The sequence below is a fragment of the Python bivittatus genome, unplaced genomic scaffold (genome assembly GCF_059951505.1).
Source record: "Python bivittatus isolate LINGU-HERP-01145 unplaced genomic scaffold, Pbiv_v1 ctg000070_np1212, whole genome shotgun sequence".
Lineage (NCBI taxonomy): Eukaryota > Metazoa > Chordata > Lepidosauria > Squamata > Pythonidae > Python > Python bivittatus.
Genome location: NW_028277034.1, coordinates 29,664,064 through 29,683,560, shown reverse-complemented (window position 1 = coordinate 29,683,560; position 19,497 = coordinate 29,664,064). Strand labels below are relative to the sequence as shown.

The window sequence follows — 19,497 nt, the reverse complement described above, 5'->3', positions numbered from 1 at the left end:
ACTGTGGGAGCAATAATTAGAAAATGGAAGACATACAATACCACTGATAATCTCCCTCAGTCTGGGGCTCCATGCATGATCTCACCCCGTGGGGTCAAAATGATCACAAGAACGGTGAGGAAAAATCCCAGAACCACACAGGGGGATCTAGTGAATGACCTGCAGAGAGCTGGGACCAAAGTAACAAAGGCTACAATCAGTAACACACTATGCTGCCAGGGACTCAAATCCTGCAGTGCCAGGTGTGTCCCCCTGCTTAAGCCAGTATATGTCTGGGCCCGTCTGAAGTTTGCTAGAGAGCATTTGGATGATCCAGAAGAGGATTGGGAGAATGTCATATGGTCAGATGAAACCAAAGTAGAACGTTTTGGTCTAAACTCAACTCGTCGTGTTTGGAGGAGAGAGAATGCTGAGTTGCATCCAAAGAACACCATACCTACTGTGAAGCATGGGGTTGGAAACATCATGCTTTGGGGCTGTTTTTCTGCAAAGGGACCAGGACGACTGATCCGTGTAAAGGAAAGAATGAAAGGGGCCATGTATTGTGAGATTTTGAGTGAACACCTCCTTCCATCATCAGCAAGGGCATTGAAGATGAAAGGTGGCTGTGTCTTTCAGCATGACAATGATCCCAAACACACCACCCGGGCAACGAAGGAGTGGGTTCGTAAGAAGCATTTCAAGGTCCTGGGGTGGCCTAGCCAGTCTCCAGATCTCAACCCCATGGGAAACCTTTGGAGGGAGTTGAAAGTCCGTGTTGCCCAGCGACAGCCCCAAAACATCACTGCTCTAGAGGAGATCTGCATGGAGGAATGGGCCAAAATACCAGCAACAGTGTGTGAAAACCTTGTGAAGACTTACAGAAAACGTTTGACCTCTGTCATTGCCAACAAAGGACATATAACAAAGCATTGAGATGAACTTTTGATATTGACCAAATACTTATTTTCCACCATGATTTGCAAATAAATTCTTTAAAAATCAGACAATGTGATTTTCTGGATTTTTTTCCCCATTTTGTCTCTCATAGTTGAAGTATACCTATGATGAAAATTACAGGCCTCTCTCATCTTTTTAAGTGGGAGAACTTGCACAATTGGTGGCTGACTAAATACTTTTTTGCCCCACTGTATAAGTAAAGAAAGAGTTGCAGCTGTACTAAGTTAACTGAACTTAAGTCCTATTAAAATCAGTGGGAGAAATTAGTAATGGATTAAATCCCATTCCTTTCAGTAAGAATTTAGTGCAACTAACTGAAGCTTTTACTAAAGGTAATGTTGGGTGGGTAACTTTAGAACATGTTTAATACGTTTGTTTGTGTCTTTCTAGGTATACCTTCCTCTTTCTCCTCTATGGAAAATTTGGTGCTCTTCAACAGCTCACCCTTGGGCCCAGATGCACCTAAGATAGAGGATTTGAAATGGCATTCGGCTTTCTTCCGAAAACAAATGGGCATGTCATTGAATCATTCACTGAAAAAAACAGAGAAGAGAGAGCAAATGAGGAGAAATTCTGGGCACAATGACAAACCATTGCTCAAGCAGCCCAGTCAAAAAGAGGGGCTTGCATCTTCTGGTAGCTTTTTCAGTTTTGAAAAAAACTTTGCAGAAGCACAACTTGGAGCAGCACAGCAGAAGAACGGGATTGTAACGGAAGACCACAGGAAAAGAGACAATCATGCTCATTGTGACACGATAAAGGTAGGACTGAAGGAGAAACCCCCCAGACACAACCACAAGCCCCTGAAATCAAATGAATTGTTTCAGAGGCAGCTAGAAAACAAAAGGGCTGTGAATCACCCAAGTGGCAGATCAGTGCCCGGAATCCGGAGGGATATGGTGCCTAAATGCAATGGATCCTTCTTCAGAATAAATTATAACCCAACTCCAGTTAAAGTGCCTACAACACCCAGAAGCCCTGTGAAAAATTGGGGAGGATTCCGAATTCCAAAGAAAGGAGAAAGGCAACAGCAGGGAGAGGGGCAGGAGGAGGCATGCCGCCAAAACTCTAATTTCTCTTACTCGGGCCTTGGACACGTTTCTCCTAAAGACAAAGCAAAAAGCAACTTAAAGATGGACAGTGAGAATGATGGGTATGCCCCGGATGCAGAAATGAGCGATTCAGAAACTGAGATGGCTGAGAAGAAATGCAGGCAGCAAAGGCTGGGGTCAAATAGCACTATCTCTAGAAGGACAGACATTATTAGGAGAAGTATCCTTGCCTCCTGACTGGACAGTGATACAGAACAGCAGCACTGGAACCAGTGAAGCTCCAGCCTGGATATAAAAAAGTAGCCACTCTGTTCTATTTATTGGTGGAATAAAGAGAGTCTTAAAATATGACTACACGATCTACCAAGAATGAACATATATTCGCTGGGCTGTAGAAAGATGTTTACGTGCACTTGACTAGGAGTATTTCCTCCACCATTCTCATGACTGTGAGGTGTGAATATTCTTTATTTGGAATGGTCTCAAATCTGAGAAAATAATCTTGTTTTCCAATTGATTAATATGCTGAACACTCATTTTAAAAATAAGGATAACAGTTAACCGGGTTGCGTGGGGAGACCCTAGTTTAGGCAGATAGCACTGAAGTTTTTCTTTTCCTGTCCCTGAAAAGCACAAGCTGTTAATACATAAGAGAGTAATGAATTAAATTTTGGTGGTTATGACCACTCTGCACTGCTTATCCTAATCTAAATGGTCACTTTCCTCAGGCTGTGCTTGGACTAAATCCTAGTCTGCAGTTTTTGCTGTAATAGTATTCAGGGGAATCTTGGCAGCTGAAACCTTTGTAAGCCCAAAAGTTTTTAGACACAAAACTTATCAAGCAGGTAAGAAGAATTTGCATGACTACTAGATACCTTAAGAGGTAGAACTGAGCTGCCCAGGAATAAAAAAGTAACTGCAGCATACATACAGTGCTATTCTGAAGGGACCCAGACAGAGAATTGGGGAGAATTATTTAGTTCTCTCAAATTAAGGGAAGGGGTATCTATGTCTTAAAGTACTTGATCTTGTTTTGAAAGAAAGGTAGGTTTGTAAGCTTGCTGTATTCTGCTAGCACCTGCCCACGTGAAATACGAAGACAATTCAAGTGGGAGAGACTCAAGTGTGTCTCTGTGGCAATCATACATAGGGTTGGCTGTCTTGCTTCTCCTACACACACACACACACCCTGCAAATTGTAAATCTGTAATGGATGAGGATTTGTGCAATAGAAAAATTCTCAGCATCTCCTCAGACTACAATTCTTGGTACCCCTTGGGAGAAGCAATGGCAGACAAATGTTTGAAGTTTGCCATGAAGATATGACTGTATTTCCAAAGGCAGTAGTCATCAGCCTTTCTTAATATGCACTAATAATATGTGTTGGGATATGCAAGTTTCTAACACATAAGGGTTACTTTAAATACAAGAAGAAGGATGTAATAAATATATATGTATATTTTTTGAATAAAATGGTAAGGCAATAAGATGTGAGTAGTGCTTTACATTTAAGCCAATTTAACAACAAGACTTCATGATATGGATTAGATTTGACAAAGGAGGAACTTGTGTTTTGATTACATCATTAAAAAAAACTGCAATAACTAGAGAGAAAAAGCCATCAGCAATAATAAGTGAACAGATTATTAGGAGCCTATTTTGTGCACTCAGCAGAGTGCATTTTTAAGACCCAACAGATAGTTTTAGACAATTATAACTTTTGGGACTCAACTTGGATATAAACAAAATCAGAAATAATGAAGTTTCAAGACATTTAAAGAGCAGTAGGTATTTTGTTTTGTTTTGGAATAGGCAACCCTCCTCTCAGTCCATCAGCATTAGCTTTTACTTACTATATTTGAAACAAATGTTGGAACCTTGCAATTTGACTCAAGTCTTCCAGAGGTTTCAGCTGAGAACTAGAGTGCTACTCTTTCATCTTGCTATGCAAGTCACTGATCATCAATAATACATTATATTTGAGGAGGTTTACAAAGTACATTTTTCTTACAGTCCTAATTTCTGGATAGAGAAATATTGTATGTGATCCCATGAATTCTAAATTACTAATCCAGTGATTCTGTAACTTGGGAACATGTATCAGAACATGTCCCCATTTGCTTCTGAAGCAGTGGTGATAATCCTAAAACAAAACTCCATGATTTGAAAATGAGCTACAAATTCACTTTTTCCCCCCCTCACTTAACCTTTTGGCTCCACTTTCAGTATCTAGCTTAGTGCTAATCATACTTTGATCGGTGAGTTATTGGCTTCCAGATTAAAATCAGAAATATAGCCTTATTATGGTTTAAAAGGTAATTTTTAACTCGGCCTATCAAATTCAGATGTCCCAGGATGCTATGGTTAGAACTGAATGGGAAACTGAAACGGGACTTGTGCATGAAGGGTGAGGGGGTTGCGAAGATGTTCATGTTTCCTCAGATCATCGAACAATTTTTCTGAATTTAGGCTCTGTGTGTATATAATAGCTCTAGTTCCAGTAGTTGCTATTAGTACACTGGGGTTCCAGTGCTTTAACATAACTTTATATAGGCAGGGTTTTTTGCAGCTTGCTTCATTGTCAAGGAAATTCTTCAAAATTGAAAGAACAGAACATTCCCCATCCCTTCCTACAGAGAGCTCTGTATTCTTAGTGTAGTCCACGCATAGCCTTTGAGTCAGGATGGATAGAATTAACAAGCAGGTTAAGACTTTAAATTCTAAACATATAGATGCCATTATAGAAAGCTATTGGAAAGAAGTAAGATATTTATACAACTTTGTTGCTTTTGATTAAACTACCCATATATTGCAGGTATATAGCAAGGTTTGCTGCTTTAAAAGCAGGCATGTTCTTGTTAAATATAAGAGGGATGTGATTATTCATTTTTCAATATAATAAGTGTTTCAGGTGAGGTTTAAGTAAAATAATATTGGTTAACCTGCCCAATAGGGAGTTTTTCATCAAGCCATAGAAGGAATAAATTTGATGTTAAATAAACATTCGACATTATGATCAATTTTGAAAGAGGTATCAGATTACATTTGCACTATTAGGAATGTTAGCATTTGTGCAGAAAGAATGCCTTATCTGTTTTACTCCCCACCGTGTTTAGGTTAATAAGCTTTCTGATGTTTTGATTAATGCTGAACCAAAAATGAATAGGAAAAAGAAGAAAAATAGTGCTTTCCCCCTACCCCCATCTTCCAACTACAGAAGTAGGGAAAAATCAGTATGACCAGCTGTTTCATACCATATTTAACACTCAGTACATGAAGAATTATAAATAAAACTGTAATATTACTACCACTACATTCATTTCATTGATAAGAAAACAATGGAGATTTCTTGTTAGGCTCCAACTTTTCCTTATGCAGATTGCCCAAGAAATCTCTGATTATACTTGGTGTACTACATTGAAATAATAGGGTAATAAACATTTTAGTAATATTGACTGGAATGCTGTCTGATTCTGGACACCCATATACACCAGTCTAAACAAATGAGAGATGATGTATGTCTCATATGTACAAAATCTTGATTATTTTAAGTAATTTGGGAAAAAAAACTTATTACATTTGTAAAACCTTGTACAGAGGATTTTTCACTATGTGCCTAGCTTTGGTGTCCATTTTGCTCCAATTTGAAAACAGGTGCATGATGATAAAACAAATAGAAATCAGAAACAAAGTATATGTAGAGATGACTATTTTATATTACATGGCCCAATCCTGTATTTATTTTCCTCCCCTTTTTGAAGTATTTATAAAGACCTAGTTGAAGATGGCTGTATTTTTTGTTAAAATATTTAGTAGAATTGTGCCTTTGTCTGTATGTGAATAAATGCTGTACATTTTGCAATACACTTCAGTGTTCTAGTCTGATGTCTGTGTTATTCATTCCACAAGATTCTAGCTACCTCCAGTAAATCTCAGCAAATACTCAGGTTAACTCAAATTAATCAGCTATGCATTTCTCATCTTCAGTTGTATCTCAGTTTCCTAATATAAGCCTTAGTGGAATGACAGCATATATAATACTTTTTCCTCTCTTTTTGGGCTCCAAACCGCTATTGAGGATTTCCCTTTTTCTGTTTTTTTATTCTCCTTTTTTTTTTTCTTAGCTTATCTAACTGCTCTGAGCAGCATGCCATTCCTTCCATCTGTCTCATTCCCCATCTCCCTTCTGGAGTAATATTGAATGATTCATGGGTTATGATGACATTCACAAAATGACTGATGTCTTTCGTAATATGCTTTGTTTCTGTGAACTCAGGAAATCTTGAGATTAACCTAGTGGTCTTTAACCGAATGCCTAAGTAATGTGTAGGTTTTATTAAGTTAGATAACTTAATAGTTTTCTGTGGATAACAGTCTGTAATGCTGCACGTGGAGATTATTCCTAGAAGATCAAATGATATATCCCCCCCATTCATCTGTTGCTCCTGAATGCAGATAACTCAAAACACTCCTCCCTCAGTATTCCAGACTTAAAATCCTTAACAGCTTGGAGCAAAACATAGGGATATCTCAAGCTACACTGTTGAAGTGTCATGATTGGTTTGTTGTTTTCTATATTGCAATACAAGGTTTTGTTTTTTAAAATCCTCCAGGATTAACAAATGAGACAGAAGGTGCTGGTTCCATCCATGTTGCTATTTACAAGATGAGAATGGAGGTGAGAAGATAGCAGAAACGTATTTATAAAAACAACACCCAACCTTGCTGGATTAGGCCAAGGCCCATTTTATTCCAGCACTTTGTTTTCACAGTGGCCAACAAGATGCCTCTGGGGATCTTGGCAAATAGGAGGTAGAGACATTCTCTCTTACTGTTGATTCCTCTAGTAACTGGTATTTGGAAGCATACCATTCCTAGCCTGGAAATAAAACCAAGTCTTAAAGACGAATATCTTTGGCTAGATCTGTCTTCCATGATTTTATCCAATATCCACGTAAATTTATCCCGCTTAGTAGCCTTGACTATATCTTGCAAGAAGTTTTGCAGGTGTAAAGACTGCTCACTGTGTGAAGTGCTCTCCTTTGTTCTAAATCAGCTTCCAATCTATTTACTCTGTAACTCCTGCTCCTAATGTTTTGGGAGGAGAAAAACTCTTCCCTGTCCACTATCTTTTGCCATACATGATTTTGTACACCAAAGCCATGTTCCACTTCAGTCATCTTTTTTTTTCAAGCTAGAATGTTCCAATCATTCTAGCCTTTTCTTGTAAGGACGGTGTTTGAGCCCCCAATATTTCATTTGCCACCTTCTGCACTTTGTTCAATGTTGTTACATCTTTTTCTAATGTGACCAGAACTCTATACAGTAATACCTCAGTTCATGAACACTTCTGTTCACGAACAATTCAGTTCACGAACAGCACCATTCGCAAAATTTTGCTTCTGTTCGCGAACTCCGCATCGGGTGATGAACACGACCCGTGGCCATCTTCCCTGCTTTGGCACATGGTTGTGGCTTCCTGTAGGGAGGGGGATTCTCCCTCCAAACAATAACTGCCTCCCCACCCGCCTTCCTGTCCTCCACGCCAGAAGTCGCCTCAAGCAAGGTTAGTGTCCTCTCTCTTCGTACTGTACTGTACTGTACTTTGTTTCATATTTTTGTGGTTTAAAAAAAATACATATGGTTCAGAACGGATTAACCGTATTTACATTGAACCTTATAGGGAAATTTGATTCAGTTCGCAACCAATTCGGTTTGCGACCAGAATCGTGGAATGAATTAAGTTCGTGAACCAAGATACCACTGTATAGCACTCCAGAAGAAGATATACCATAGGCATGGATTTACAACACTGGCAGTTTTATTTTCAGTTCCTTTCCTAACAACCCCTAGCATAGAATCTGCTTTTCTCACAGCTGCTACACAATTGATGTTTTCTTAGGTATTCTCTATGACTTCAAGGTATTTTTCCTGGTTGTTTACAGACAGCTCAGACCTCATTGGTATAACTGAATGGTTTGGGGGTTTTTTGTTTTTTTTTGGTCCAAATATACATCACTTTAAAGATGTACAGAATGCTTTATGCAGAAACTGCTCAGTGCACAGAACAGCTGATTTTGGATGACCTGTGACTAAATAAAAAGCCATGCTTTCAATGTTTCGTTTCAGACCTATAGACCAAAACATGGTTGTTCCATGTTTGGACCTTCTGTTTTTGAACCTTCTGTTTAGCTGCTGTGATTGAAAGTTGTCTTATCTCTTGCAATTGTGTTAACTTCTGAATTCTCTTGGCATGGCCAGTAAGTGGGAGATACTTCTTTGCCTTAGGCTGAGTGTGGGACAAGTTGGAGTTTTAAAGCAGGAATTTAAGGAGCACGTGACACAGGGAAAGAAATTGCAATGAGAATACTGGATTCAGTGCAGGAGTGGTATATCTTCTGAAGTCATGGGAAGTATTTGCTTGCCCATGAGAGAACTTTCACAGCTGAGGGGAAATTCCATCTCCTGAATCTGAATCCATGGTATGTGGTGATAGTAGTGCACTATCTGGTGTCTCGCTATCAGCAAAGTGGGCATACTGAAGGCCAGAAGGCAGCATGATATGGAAGCCCTTCAAGTTTACATTTGAAGGCTCATGCTGTGCTGTCTGCAACCACAGTAATAGATATGAGTTAGCACAGAGAAAGACAACAGGCAGCTTTTGACTCTGGAGATGCTTAAGCATAGTTTAGGCATCATCCATGTATCCTTCCCACCTCCAGCAGCACTAGGCAGCTAACGTTGCCACCTAGCAGCAAGTCACCTATTCTGAAGCAGAACTAGATATCTACACAGTAGTTGGAGCAGCCATCATATGGCAAGCAGCAGGAGGATCGAAAGGCAACATTCTGTTGCATGAATGGCTTTGAATGACAGCCACTTAGCATGGTGGAGGATGTTGAATTGTGACACATCATTGCCTCAATCCCCTTAAGCATTATCTTCATTGGCAAGTGTTCCCCATCTCCCTTTTGTATCAATGATACAGGAATGAAGTGTCAGGACCTGCTGCTTGACATCTGATGTCTGCTTTATCTCATACATTTGGTCCAGATGAGGTGAAGTGTGTGCTTTTTATCATTCCTGCAATATGCACTGCTAGAGGTAGGGTGAGAATGAAGAGCTATTTGCTGCTATAAACCCCGACATTCCCATGTACAGGTCCCAAACACCAGCTGATGCCCCTGCATAGCAGCTTCCTCTCCTTTCCCAACTTCCTTGTTCATTCCACCACAAGTAAACATTAAAGTGGGGTGAGATCAGCCAGCATGGATAAATATGCCATAAAGTTTTAAATGTTTGGGTGGAGGGAAACAATCCTTGTTCCTGACTGTCTGCAAGGCTAGTTTCAGCATAGATAACATAGATTTATAAAAGGAGATTTATTAAAAATAATAGTAACCTCTCTAATGGGCCAAGTTAAATTAATATTTTCTGCCAATATGTCCTGCCCTGCAGGAAGTAATTGACTGAAAGGGTTATATATTGCATGAGGAATAAAAAACAGCCAGACACTCATTCTCCTCACATTCCTTTCAATTAAAATACCTATACTTCTAGGACAAATTATTTATAACTACAAGGTCTGTGCTGTAAATGCACAGAAAACCATTACACTAGTATTTCAGATTTTTGCAGCCCAAGAGGCTTGTTGTGAATCCCAACTGTTTCCCATGATTAAACATCTGAAAATTTCATGTTTTGTTTCTATTGAACTACAGTTGGTCCTACAGGGGTCAACATATTTTCCAGAACATAGTGTTTTGTTTTGGAATTAGAAACAAAACACATTTTCCAATCCTACTTTACACTTTCTTAAATTGATCCTCATTTGTTTCTTGATCATTTACCCAGTTTAAAGAAATCCTTCTGGAGCCTTTCCCAATCACTTTTGGTTTTTATTAACCTTAACAGTTCAGTAGTATCCACAAATTTGTCGAGTTCACTTATAATTTATGAAGAGGTTAAAAAGCATCACTCCTAAAGCAGGTTGAGGAACTCCACTTCTCTGCAGTGTGAAAACTGAAAATTTAGTCTTTGTTTTTTTTAATCAGCTAGCAAACCATAAAATGAGGATTACATTAACTCGTGACTGTTATAGTCTCAAGTATACAGAATTGACGGTCAACTCCATTCATGCCTGTTCAGGCCAAGAGGAACAAGATGGATTCTGCTGCTGTGGAAGACATAGACTGGACTGCAACAATAATGCTGGAGAGGTTTCAGATTAAGTTGCAAAGGTAAAAAATATATTGTTGTGTTTGTTGCCGAACTGTAGTATATTCTGAAAACCTTATTTATGTTGAGTTTTCAGGCTGCAGGCCAAATATGAAGACTTCTTTTTTAGTGTAGCTGGAATGAATGAGATCACTGCTTGGTCAGCCTATGACGAGTTGCCATTACTAATGTTCTAGGGGATTAGGGGACTAATTCATATGGTTTGTCCTAGTGGATCTGCTCAGTTTCTAATAAGTGAATGGTCTTTTCCTCTCAGCAATATGGCAGGCAGCTTTGACATGTCTCTTGATCTGTGAAATTTAGAAATAGTGAGGATATTGGTTGAGATGCCCCCATGTCTGCAGTTCCTAAGGGGCTCCAGAGATAAAGTGGTTGAGGTGACACCTAGAGTGCCAGTGTCAAACAATGAATGAACACACAGATACACTTCTCCTAGAGCAACAGGTAGAGGCTGTAGCTGAGTGGCCTTTGGCCAGTGACAACTGCAGCAATTTCTGGAGCAACAGACATCATAACAGACAGCCATGCCCTTATTACTTTAAAGCTGAATTGCTGCAATGTGCTATACTTGGAGGTGCCCTAGAATGCTACTCAAAAACTTTAACTGGAGCAAAATGCAGCAGCCGAAATATCTATGGGTGAGACCTGCTTCAGTAGTGTAAAACCAATTTTGTGAGTGCTTCATTGGCTACTAGTTTATTTCTGAATAAAATTCAAGATACTACATGTAGTACATTTACATTTATTACATGTAAAATCTTACATGGCTCAGGGATAAGTTACATACAAGCCCATCTATTCCAGACAGAATGTACCTCACCCAATTCAATTTACCTGAGAGGATGGTCTGGATTCTCTCTCCTCAACAGGTTAAGGGGATGAGCCAGGAATATGCTGCTTATGGAGATCTGTAAGGCCACAATACTCCTGTCATTCTACAGAAGAACTAAGACCTGGCTTTTTAAGAAAGCATTTGGGGATTAAGAACAATGCATAGGATTGTTTCTAATACCAACTGATGTTAATCTTTAATGCTTATTATTATACAAGACAACCCGTGACCCACTGGGTCATCATTTAAGAGATATTTCCTTATTTAAACAGAAAAATAGAATGACCAAGGACAAACAAAACAAAACAGTGGGAGCTTGAGTGACTTATGACTTGCTGCCGGCTTCCCCACTGATTTTGCTAGTGGGAAACTGTCAGAAAACCTTCCTTCCTTCCTTCCTTCCTTCCTTCCTTCCTTCCTTCCTTCCTTCCTTCCTTCCTTCCTTCCTTCCTTCCTTCCTTCCTTCCTTCCTTCCTTCCTCCCTCCCTCCCTCCCTCCCTCCCTCCCTCCCTCATATAATATAGGCTTGCACTGTTTGCCCTCCCCTCACAACCCTCAGGAGAGCCCCAGTGAAGCTGCCTCCTCCTCCTCTTCCCTTTCCCCCTCCTCAGGTGATCATCAGAAGTGCCTGCCACTTTGCTGGGGGGAGGTGGAACAAAGAGAGCCACACACTGTGAGGAACACTGCACCCCCACTCTCCATTCTGGCATGTCCCCAAGGGCCCCCTCCCTCAAGGGAGGAACAGGGCTCACCCATTGACCACCGGCACCCCGCAGCCAGCCCTACCTTGTCAGCAGGCATCCAAGTCGCTTCCTTATCCTTCCCTCAATGCCAGCACCATTAAGAGATTTCAAATTTTTGCCTGGTTTCCAAAGCAGCCAATCACCAGTTGCCCGTCAGGCCTTGCCACCAGCCAATTGGGTGCAGGGGACAAGGAAGGCAGGAAAGAGGTCAGGAATACAGTATGCCCATGATGATCATGTGACTTGGGCTGACTGCTGCAGTGTTATACTGAAGCAGCCACAAATTCCCCAAATTTCAATCCCACAGGAGTAATGGGTCCCAGAATTTGGGTGCCTTCTGTAAGTTAGCCCATCTGAGGTACCTTGGTTCAAAAATTGTTGCCCTATGACACACCATTTCACCCAGTTGAAGGTTACAGACAGGAGAGTTTTAGTAATACATAAATGGTTCTGAACGTTATCATTATCATCAGTTTTATTATTTGATGTTAGCCCCTCAGAATCTTTGGAGCATAGCAGAATACCAATGCTGATAAATAAATAAATAAATATTACTAACTCTCTAATTCAAGTGTGTTATGTATTTTTGTGCTTTAGGAAGAGAAGCCCAGGACAACAATCAGAGAAGTGTGTTTTCTGCTGTTATCTGTACATAGGTTGGGGTTGAAATGAATCTATGCTGTATTTCTCTTCACAGGAGTTCTGTGGCCTTTTGTATAGGCTCCACCAAAAACACGGAAAAATTGTTGCTTTCCTTATTTCCAATTTTAAATATCTCATATTTTATTTATAAAATAATTTTAATTTATAAAATTAAATTAAATTAAATTAAATTAAAAAAAAATTCCCATGACCAATTTTCCAGCAAGGACTACTAGACACCTTTCTTTTACACTTTACGGTTGTAATGAGGAAAGGAGCTTGTTTCAACCCTTGTTCCTCTATGTGGAACACTTATAATGTTTCAGGTTTTGTTTCAAGCAGAACACAGTGGAGCTATTTTGTCTAGCTCTAAACAGAATACCTTTTCTTTTTCATGCACTCCTTACTGAGAACCTTGTACCTGACCAAATATTGGAACCAAGGAGATTCAAATATATGTTAGACCTTTTCATCTTCAGCAATGATGAGCTTTCCAATATAATGTCGTCCCTATGTTGTGACACTGTGATAACATGCTAAATTTTGTCAAGAACAGCTAAACAATTCATGTAATTGGAATTCCACATTTACTGTAACTTAGATGCCAGGGAAGAATTAGCTTCTTTAGTTGTATATTTGATATCCCAAGTCTGCCTACTTTTTCAAATAGGTAGGAGACACTGATTCTAGACAGCACTTTTGCAATATTGTATGAATAGATACATTAAGTTCAATACTTTTGCATGCCAACAACTGAAATTTAAATGACTAGTAAATCAGTTGTACAGATAAGAAAAATCCAATTTAGCAATTAGATAATTCTGATTTTCAAAACTAAGTTTTGTAGAGTTTTTTACATTTTAAAAGAATAACAGAAAACATGGTATACGACGCATTTTCCCATGTGTCTGCTTAATGTTTATTGCGAATAAGACAAAACATATTTCTGTCTTACAAAGCAATGTAGTATTATCTGCAAAAGATACATCATTTTACATGATACATTATAAGACTCCAAAGTTACTCTTCTTAGGCAACCTGTACTTATACACCATGAAAGGACCATATTACTTTACGTTTCTTTTTACTCTATCAAGTAGGCAGCTTTTTTCCTCTGAACTGTTATTGCATTGAGCTGTAATTAAACACACACACAAAAACAATAATTAGTTCCTTTCTTCACTGGGTCTTTTTAAACAAATTAGATGACAATGCAACTTGACATAGAGATAAGTTACAGAAATTATTCTTTTCCTATGCAAAATTGATGCAGAATTGTTTCTCAGCCACCATTACTATGAACACTGAATGGAGTTAAAATTGCAAGTCTAACAGAACTGTACTCTGACAGGCAAACTCTTGCTAGTACAGGTAGTCCTTGACTTACAACCACAATACGGACCAGAAAATCATCGTTAAGCAGTTTGGTCATTAAGTGAGGCATCACGTAACCACACCAGATTTTATATTTTTTTGTGGTAATCATTAAGTGAATTGTGTGGTTGTTAAGTAATCACATGGTCATTAAGTAAATCATATGGTTCCGCATTGTTATGCTTGCCAGAAGCCGGCTGGGAAGGTTGCAAATGGAGATCACGTGACCCCAGGATGCTGCAAGCATCGTGAATATTTGCTGGCTGCCAAGTTCCTGAATTTTGATCATGTGACTGTGGGGATGCTGCGACGGTTGTAAGTGCAAGGACCGGTCATAAGTCACTTTTTTCAGTGCTGTTGTAACTTTGCACGGTGGCTAAATGGTCATAAGTTGAGGGCTACCTGTAGCTTACTTAGAGCTTTTCCATATTCACAAGAGATAGGAGGGAATTACTTTCTGAGGAATATATGGCCTTACAGATATAAGTGGATTCCAACTTCTATCAGATACAGTGATTAGAGCAGTTAAAGGTCCAACATTTGAATGGCATAAGTTGTTTATCCCACTATATATTTTGCATGTGAATCTGAACCTGCAACTGAAAAAAATACAGGAGTCTCTAGTTGTAAGAGACCAGTGTGTTAGTGTTTTTGTTGCTGTTCAGTCATTAAGTTGTGTCTGACTCTTCGTGACCCCATGAACCATATTGCGCCAGGCCTTCCTGTCCTTCACTGCCTCCCGGAGTTTGCTCAGTTTCATGCTCAGTGTTAGTGTTAGCAGTTTCTATATTGCATTCTTATATTTTATCTACCAAATACCTTCCAAACTGATAGATTGAAAAGAATGGTTGTGCTAAGCAACACTATTCTGATGCATAATTTGCTACTAATGTTGAAATTTCCACATGGTGGTTTAAGTTGTAATTTTATGTTAGTTTTTGAAAACTATTCACAGTTCCTAGATAGACATCCACTTTTACTAGGTCCCCTAGTTCTTTATATGCATTCATTTTTAAATAATGTTTTGCCTTTATGTAAGTATAACAGAAAAACTAATATAAAAAAGGGGAAAGCAAAGCAACTACAAAAAATTATATCTATAAGGGCTTGTCATGCATGTACATACATACAGTATATGCATTAATTTTAACAGTTGCAGTAACCATTGTTCTGTGAAGTGTATTTCCCCTTTCTCTTAATTTTTTAAAAATTTATTGAGATCTTTATTCATTTTTTAGTTGGACCAGCTTAGTTAAGATACCTGTTGAGATGCTGTAGTTGCCCTCTCTTCTGCCTGATTTAGTCGACTTTGAAGTCTGTTGACTTTTTCTTGATGTTCCCTCATTAATTTTTCGTTCTATATAAATGAAACAGCTTATTACAAATGTAAGATTTGCAGCAGAAATTGCAAGCAGACTTTGAAAAAGAAAAAGGGAGTCAACTGCTAAAGAGCAATATAAAACCACAGACAGACAAGAGATGCTGCTCCATGCAGTGTCACCTCAGTTTGGAAACAAAATGTTTCTGTTACTGTGGAATGACTCAGATGATGGTGAGCAATCTGAATGATGGAGTAAGGCTGATTATCAAATGGAGCTGAATATTGCCCCGTTATAATTTACAATTGTACCACTTTTATCAGTTTTGCACACAGAGAAACTTATGTGATAATCTAAAAGGCGTACTCTATTCTCATGGAATGAGCATAGCTGAAATAAAATATTTTGATTTAAATATGCTTATTTTTTTTTAAACTTATGCATGGTTTAAACACATAAATTTTATTATCCATCCATCCATCCATCCATCCATCCATCCATCCATCCATCCATCCATCTTCATGGACTATACATGGTAAACTATATCATAACCTATGAAGAATTCAGCTTGAGCACCTTGTAAAAGATTGATTATATGCTATCACACTGGTGTAGACTCTTAGAGAGATCACACAGATTTTCTCCATGATGAAACCTGGTATTTCAGATCTTCCAGTGGTGCACTCACTGCTGCTGTAATGGAGTCTGTTCACCTTGCTGCTGGGTATCCTCTCTTTCATTCCATCTTTGCCAGCATTACAGAGTTCTCTGGAGGTCTTCACATAATGTGTCTGAAGTATGGTAATCTGTACCTTGAGTGATAACCCTAGGTTAATTTTTTTGGTGATCTATATGTTTGTTTTCTTGGCTATCCATGATATTCTTAGGAGTCTTCTCCATCACCAAAAGCATCAATACTAATTCTATCTTGCAACTTCAAAGTGCAACTTTCACTTCCACCAAATGTTACAGGGAAAAACACTGCTTGTACAATTCTGACTTTTGTTGTTATAGACAAGTCATGGCATCTAAATACCTTTTCTAAGGCTTTCATGGCTACCCTACCAAGTTCTAATCAGCATATTTCTTATCTGCTATGTCCTCTATTGTTGATAGTCAGTCTTAAAACCCAGAAGCTATCCATCATTTCAGCATCTTCATTGTCAGTTCTAATGCTGGTTGCTGTAGATGTTGATATAAGTTTGGTCTTCTTTATATTTAATCTTAGCTCCATTTTTTTGCTGTGCACCTTAACTTTTATTATTAGAACCTGCAAATCATTTGCATTTTCAGCTATCAGAATAGTGTCATCAGCATAGCGCAGGTTATTGATATTTCTTCTTCCAATTCTGAAACCATGTTCATCTTCTAATCCAGCTTCCCTTAATATATATTCTAGATACAGAGTGAAAAAGAAAAAAAAAGGGGGGGGGGACAGTATATACAGTCTTGTTTCACTTCTTTGACAAACTGGAATCAGTCTGTTTTGCCATGTTTCATCTGGACTGTTCTGGGATTCTGATTTTCCTAAGTACTTCTACAGCTTGACATCAGCAACACAATCAAAGGCTTTTCTATAAACAATAAAGCACTATTTACTTATTTTTGATATTCTTTTGCTTTCTCAATTATCCAGCATGAATCCGCAACGATGTCCCATGTTCGTTGGCTTTTTCTAAAACCAGATTGAACATCAGGCAACTCCTCTTCCATGTAGGGATATGATCTGCATTCAGTGATCCTAAGCGTTATTGCTAGTATGTGAAATTAAATATATTGTACAGGATATTGCAGCCTGTTAAGTCTCCTTTCTTTGATATTGATATATAGATCGAATCTTTCCAATCTGTTAGCCCCAGTGTTTTTCTCTAGATTTGCTACCATAGATTGGTTAGAACCTATACTGATCCCTTTTCTATTGTTTGCCATATTTCTGTATTGGTTGTTGTTTAGTCATTAAGTCATGTCTGACTCTTCGTGACCCCATGAACCATATCGCGTCAGGCCTTCCTGTCCTTTACTGCCTCCCTGAGTTTGCTCAGTTTCATGGTCATTGTTTCAGTGATGCTATCTAACCATCTCATCCTCTGCCGTCCCCTTCTCCTTTTGCCTTCAATCTTTCCCAGCATCAGTCTTTTCCAAAGAGTCCTCTCTTCACATTCGGTGACCAAAGTATCTGAGCTTGAGCTTCATTATCAATCCTTCCAATGTACATATTCCATCAATTCCTATAGTCCAAATTTCAATTTGGAGAACTTCTGTAACACTTTGTTTTTCCATGTCTGTTTACATCTTTGATTTCTCTACAGATTTTGTTGTAAACTACTTCTTGTCTCTTTTAAAATCTCTCTGAAATTCCTTGTTAAGTTTCTGAGATTTTTTAGCTTTCTTGGCTTTTTTCTACCATTTGTTCTGACATCCAGTTGCTTTCTTCTGTTTCTTCTTCGGCAGTTGTTTTTCACATTTATCCTTTACAACTTCTTTAATTTCATTTGGTTCAGGACTTCAAGCAATTTTTGATGTTCTCTTTGAATATGGTGGGTATATTCTCAAGATCATATTGTGGAAATTGGTTGGCTTTCTTCTTCCGCTTTAGCTTGACTTGGAACTTGTACATAAGCAGTTTGTCTGTTCCAGTGAGCCCCTGTCCATGTCATTGTTGAGCTCTTGCAACTCCTTGTTGAGTTCTTGCATCTCCTACTACCAATAGCATAATCAAATTCTGTGAATGCCATCTGTGATATCCATGCATATAAGTGTCATTTTAGTTGTATTATCATTGAAGACTGTATTAGCAATGAAGAAATCACTGGATTCTTTCTCCTGCTTCATTTCAGCTTCCTAGGCCATACATTCCAACTACATTTCCTCCTTAATATTTCCAATTTTGGCATTCCAGTTTCCAACCACAAGCAGCACATCTGTCATTTTCACTCATAGACCTCCTCTTCTTCTGCACCAGTGGTTGGAGCATAAACCTAGATAATCAACATATTAAAGGGGTTTCCACAGTCTAATTGATATTATTCAGTCATGACTGCATTGTAGCCAAGTGCTGTTCTTGCTATATCCTCCCTGATTATGAAAGCAATGTTGTTCCTTCTTTGTTTTTCATGTCCTGAGTAGTAAACCCTGATCTCCTGACTGAGTGTCCAAATGCAATCTATTTCAATTCACTGATATCTAAGATATACATATGGTTTTCTTGATAAATAAATAAATGGTTTACCAGTGCCTTCTCTCATACAGTAGGAAATGATGCCTTTGCTGTTGTCACTAAAGTGATCATCTTCCTCCAGCATCTTCCTATATTGTTACTGCCCAATAGAGGTGCCTGCTTGCTTTAGCTGGGTAGCTGGAATGACCTTCAAGCCTTGGATGATCCTGCTGGGATTATATACACTTGGCATAAACACCCCACCGCTATGAGTAGGCAACACAGCAGGACTTGGGGTATGTGTGCTAATAATAAGGTAGCTTTATTTTTATCAGGACAAAGAATAAACTTTCTCTCTCTTTTTTTTTAAGCAGATGGTTAATGAAACCACATTCCTGTTTGTGTAATTGCAGAAAAATGAAATATAATAGGATAAAAGGATAAATCACAGACAGGAGGTAGTATTTTTTTTTTCATCCAGGATACAAAATTCACCATGATTAAGGATATCTATTTTAATATTTTGACAGGAGCAAAATTACTAGCCATTTCTAGTATTTTTCCAATGGGTAAGATCAGAAAAAGAATATGCTTCTCTGGCTCAGAACAGTTCCAAGCAAAATGACAGTAATATTTAAATAAGAGTGTCCTTATAACTGAAGCATAACATTTGGACGATATTAATTATCTTACCTCAATAACCTTTTCATTTGCTCTTTCCAGCTGATAAAGTAACTCTTGGGTGTGCATCTTTTGACGACTCAGCTCACTTCTGCCACACAAGATCAAACAAACTCATTAATGAAAATCAGTGAACTTATGGAGCCTTTTGTAGTATGCTTTCCAGAAGAACTTAGGATAATAAAATCCTTCTCCTCTCTTCATTATCTGAACAATGGTGGATATGGGAGAATTTAATCTGAGCACTCATGCAGTAAAGCATTCTGGGTTAAGTAACACCTGAAATCATTCAGTTCCATCACATTCTTTCCTCTTTTTAAAAAATTTTACCTGCAATAATAATTGCTTCTATATCCCACCTCTGTTTTCATTAGAATACTAGGCATCTCTCAGAAAACGTTAAGTCAGGGTGCTCTTTACTTAACTGACCTTTGCTGTATTCTTATAGGTAGTATGCTATGAAAGCATTATATAATGGTGGGAAACCCTCTGGCTAATTGGCCGCCTCTTAATCTTGCTT

At 38.5% G+C, this 19,497-nt stretch overlaps 2 protein-coding genes across 5 annotated transcripts in view; one reads left to right on the top strand and one right to left on the bottom strand.

Annotated features, from left to right (window-relative positions):
- JADE1 (jade family PHD finger 1) overlaps nt 1-4,228 on the top strand; it is a 93,239-nt gene extending 89,011 nt beyond the window's left edge. For both annotated transcript variants that reach the window (XM_088132854.1, XM_088132855.1), the window contains one exon: nt 1,330-4,228. In XM_088132854.1, the coding sequence (XP_087988980.1) occupies nt 1,330-2,228 (899 nt within the window). In that variant the 3' untranslated portion in view covers nt 2,229-4,228. The remainder of the gene's footprint in view (nt 1-1,329) is intronic.
- An 8,987-nt stretch (nt 4,229-13,215) lies between these two features.
- SCLT1 (sodium channel and clathrin linker 1) overlaps nt 13,216-19,497 on the bottom strand; it is a 39,362-nt gene continuing 33,080 nt past the window's right edge. For 2 of the 3 annotated variants that reach the window (XM_007422232.3, XM_007422234.3), the window contains 3 exons: nt 18,990-19,068; nt 15,082-15,177; nt 13,217-13,581 (listed from right to left, as the gene is read on the bottom strand). In XM_007422232.3, coding sequence (XP_007422294.1) covers nt 13,531-13,581; nt 15,082-15,177; nt 18,990-19,068 — 226 coding nt within the window. In that variant the 3' untranslated portion in view covers nt 13,217-13,530. Of the gene's footprint in view, nt 13,582-15,081; nt 15,178-18,989; nt 19,069-19,497 lie in introns of all 3 variants that reach the window. The other variant, XM_007422233.3, reaches the window with a different exon arrangement.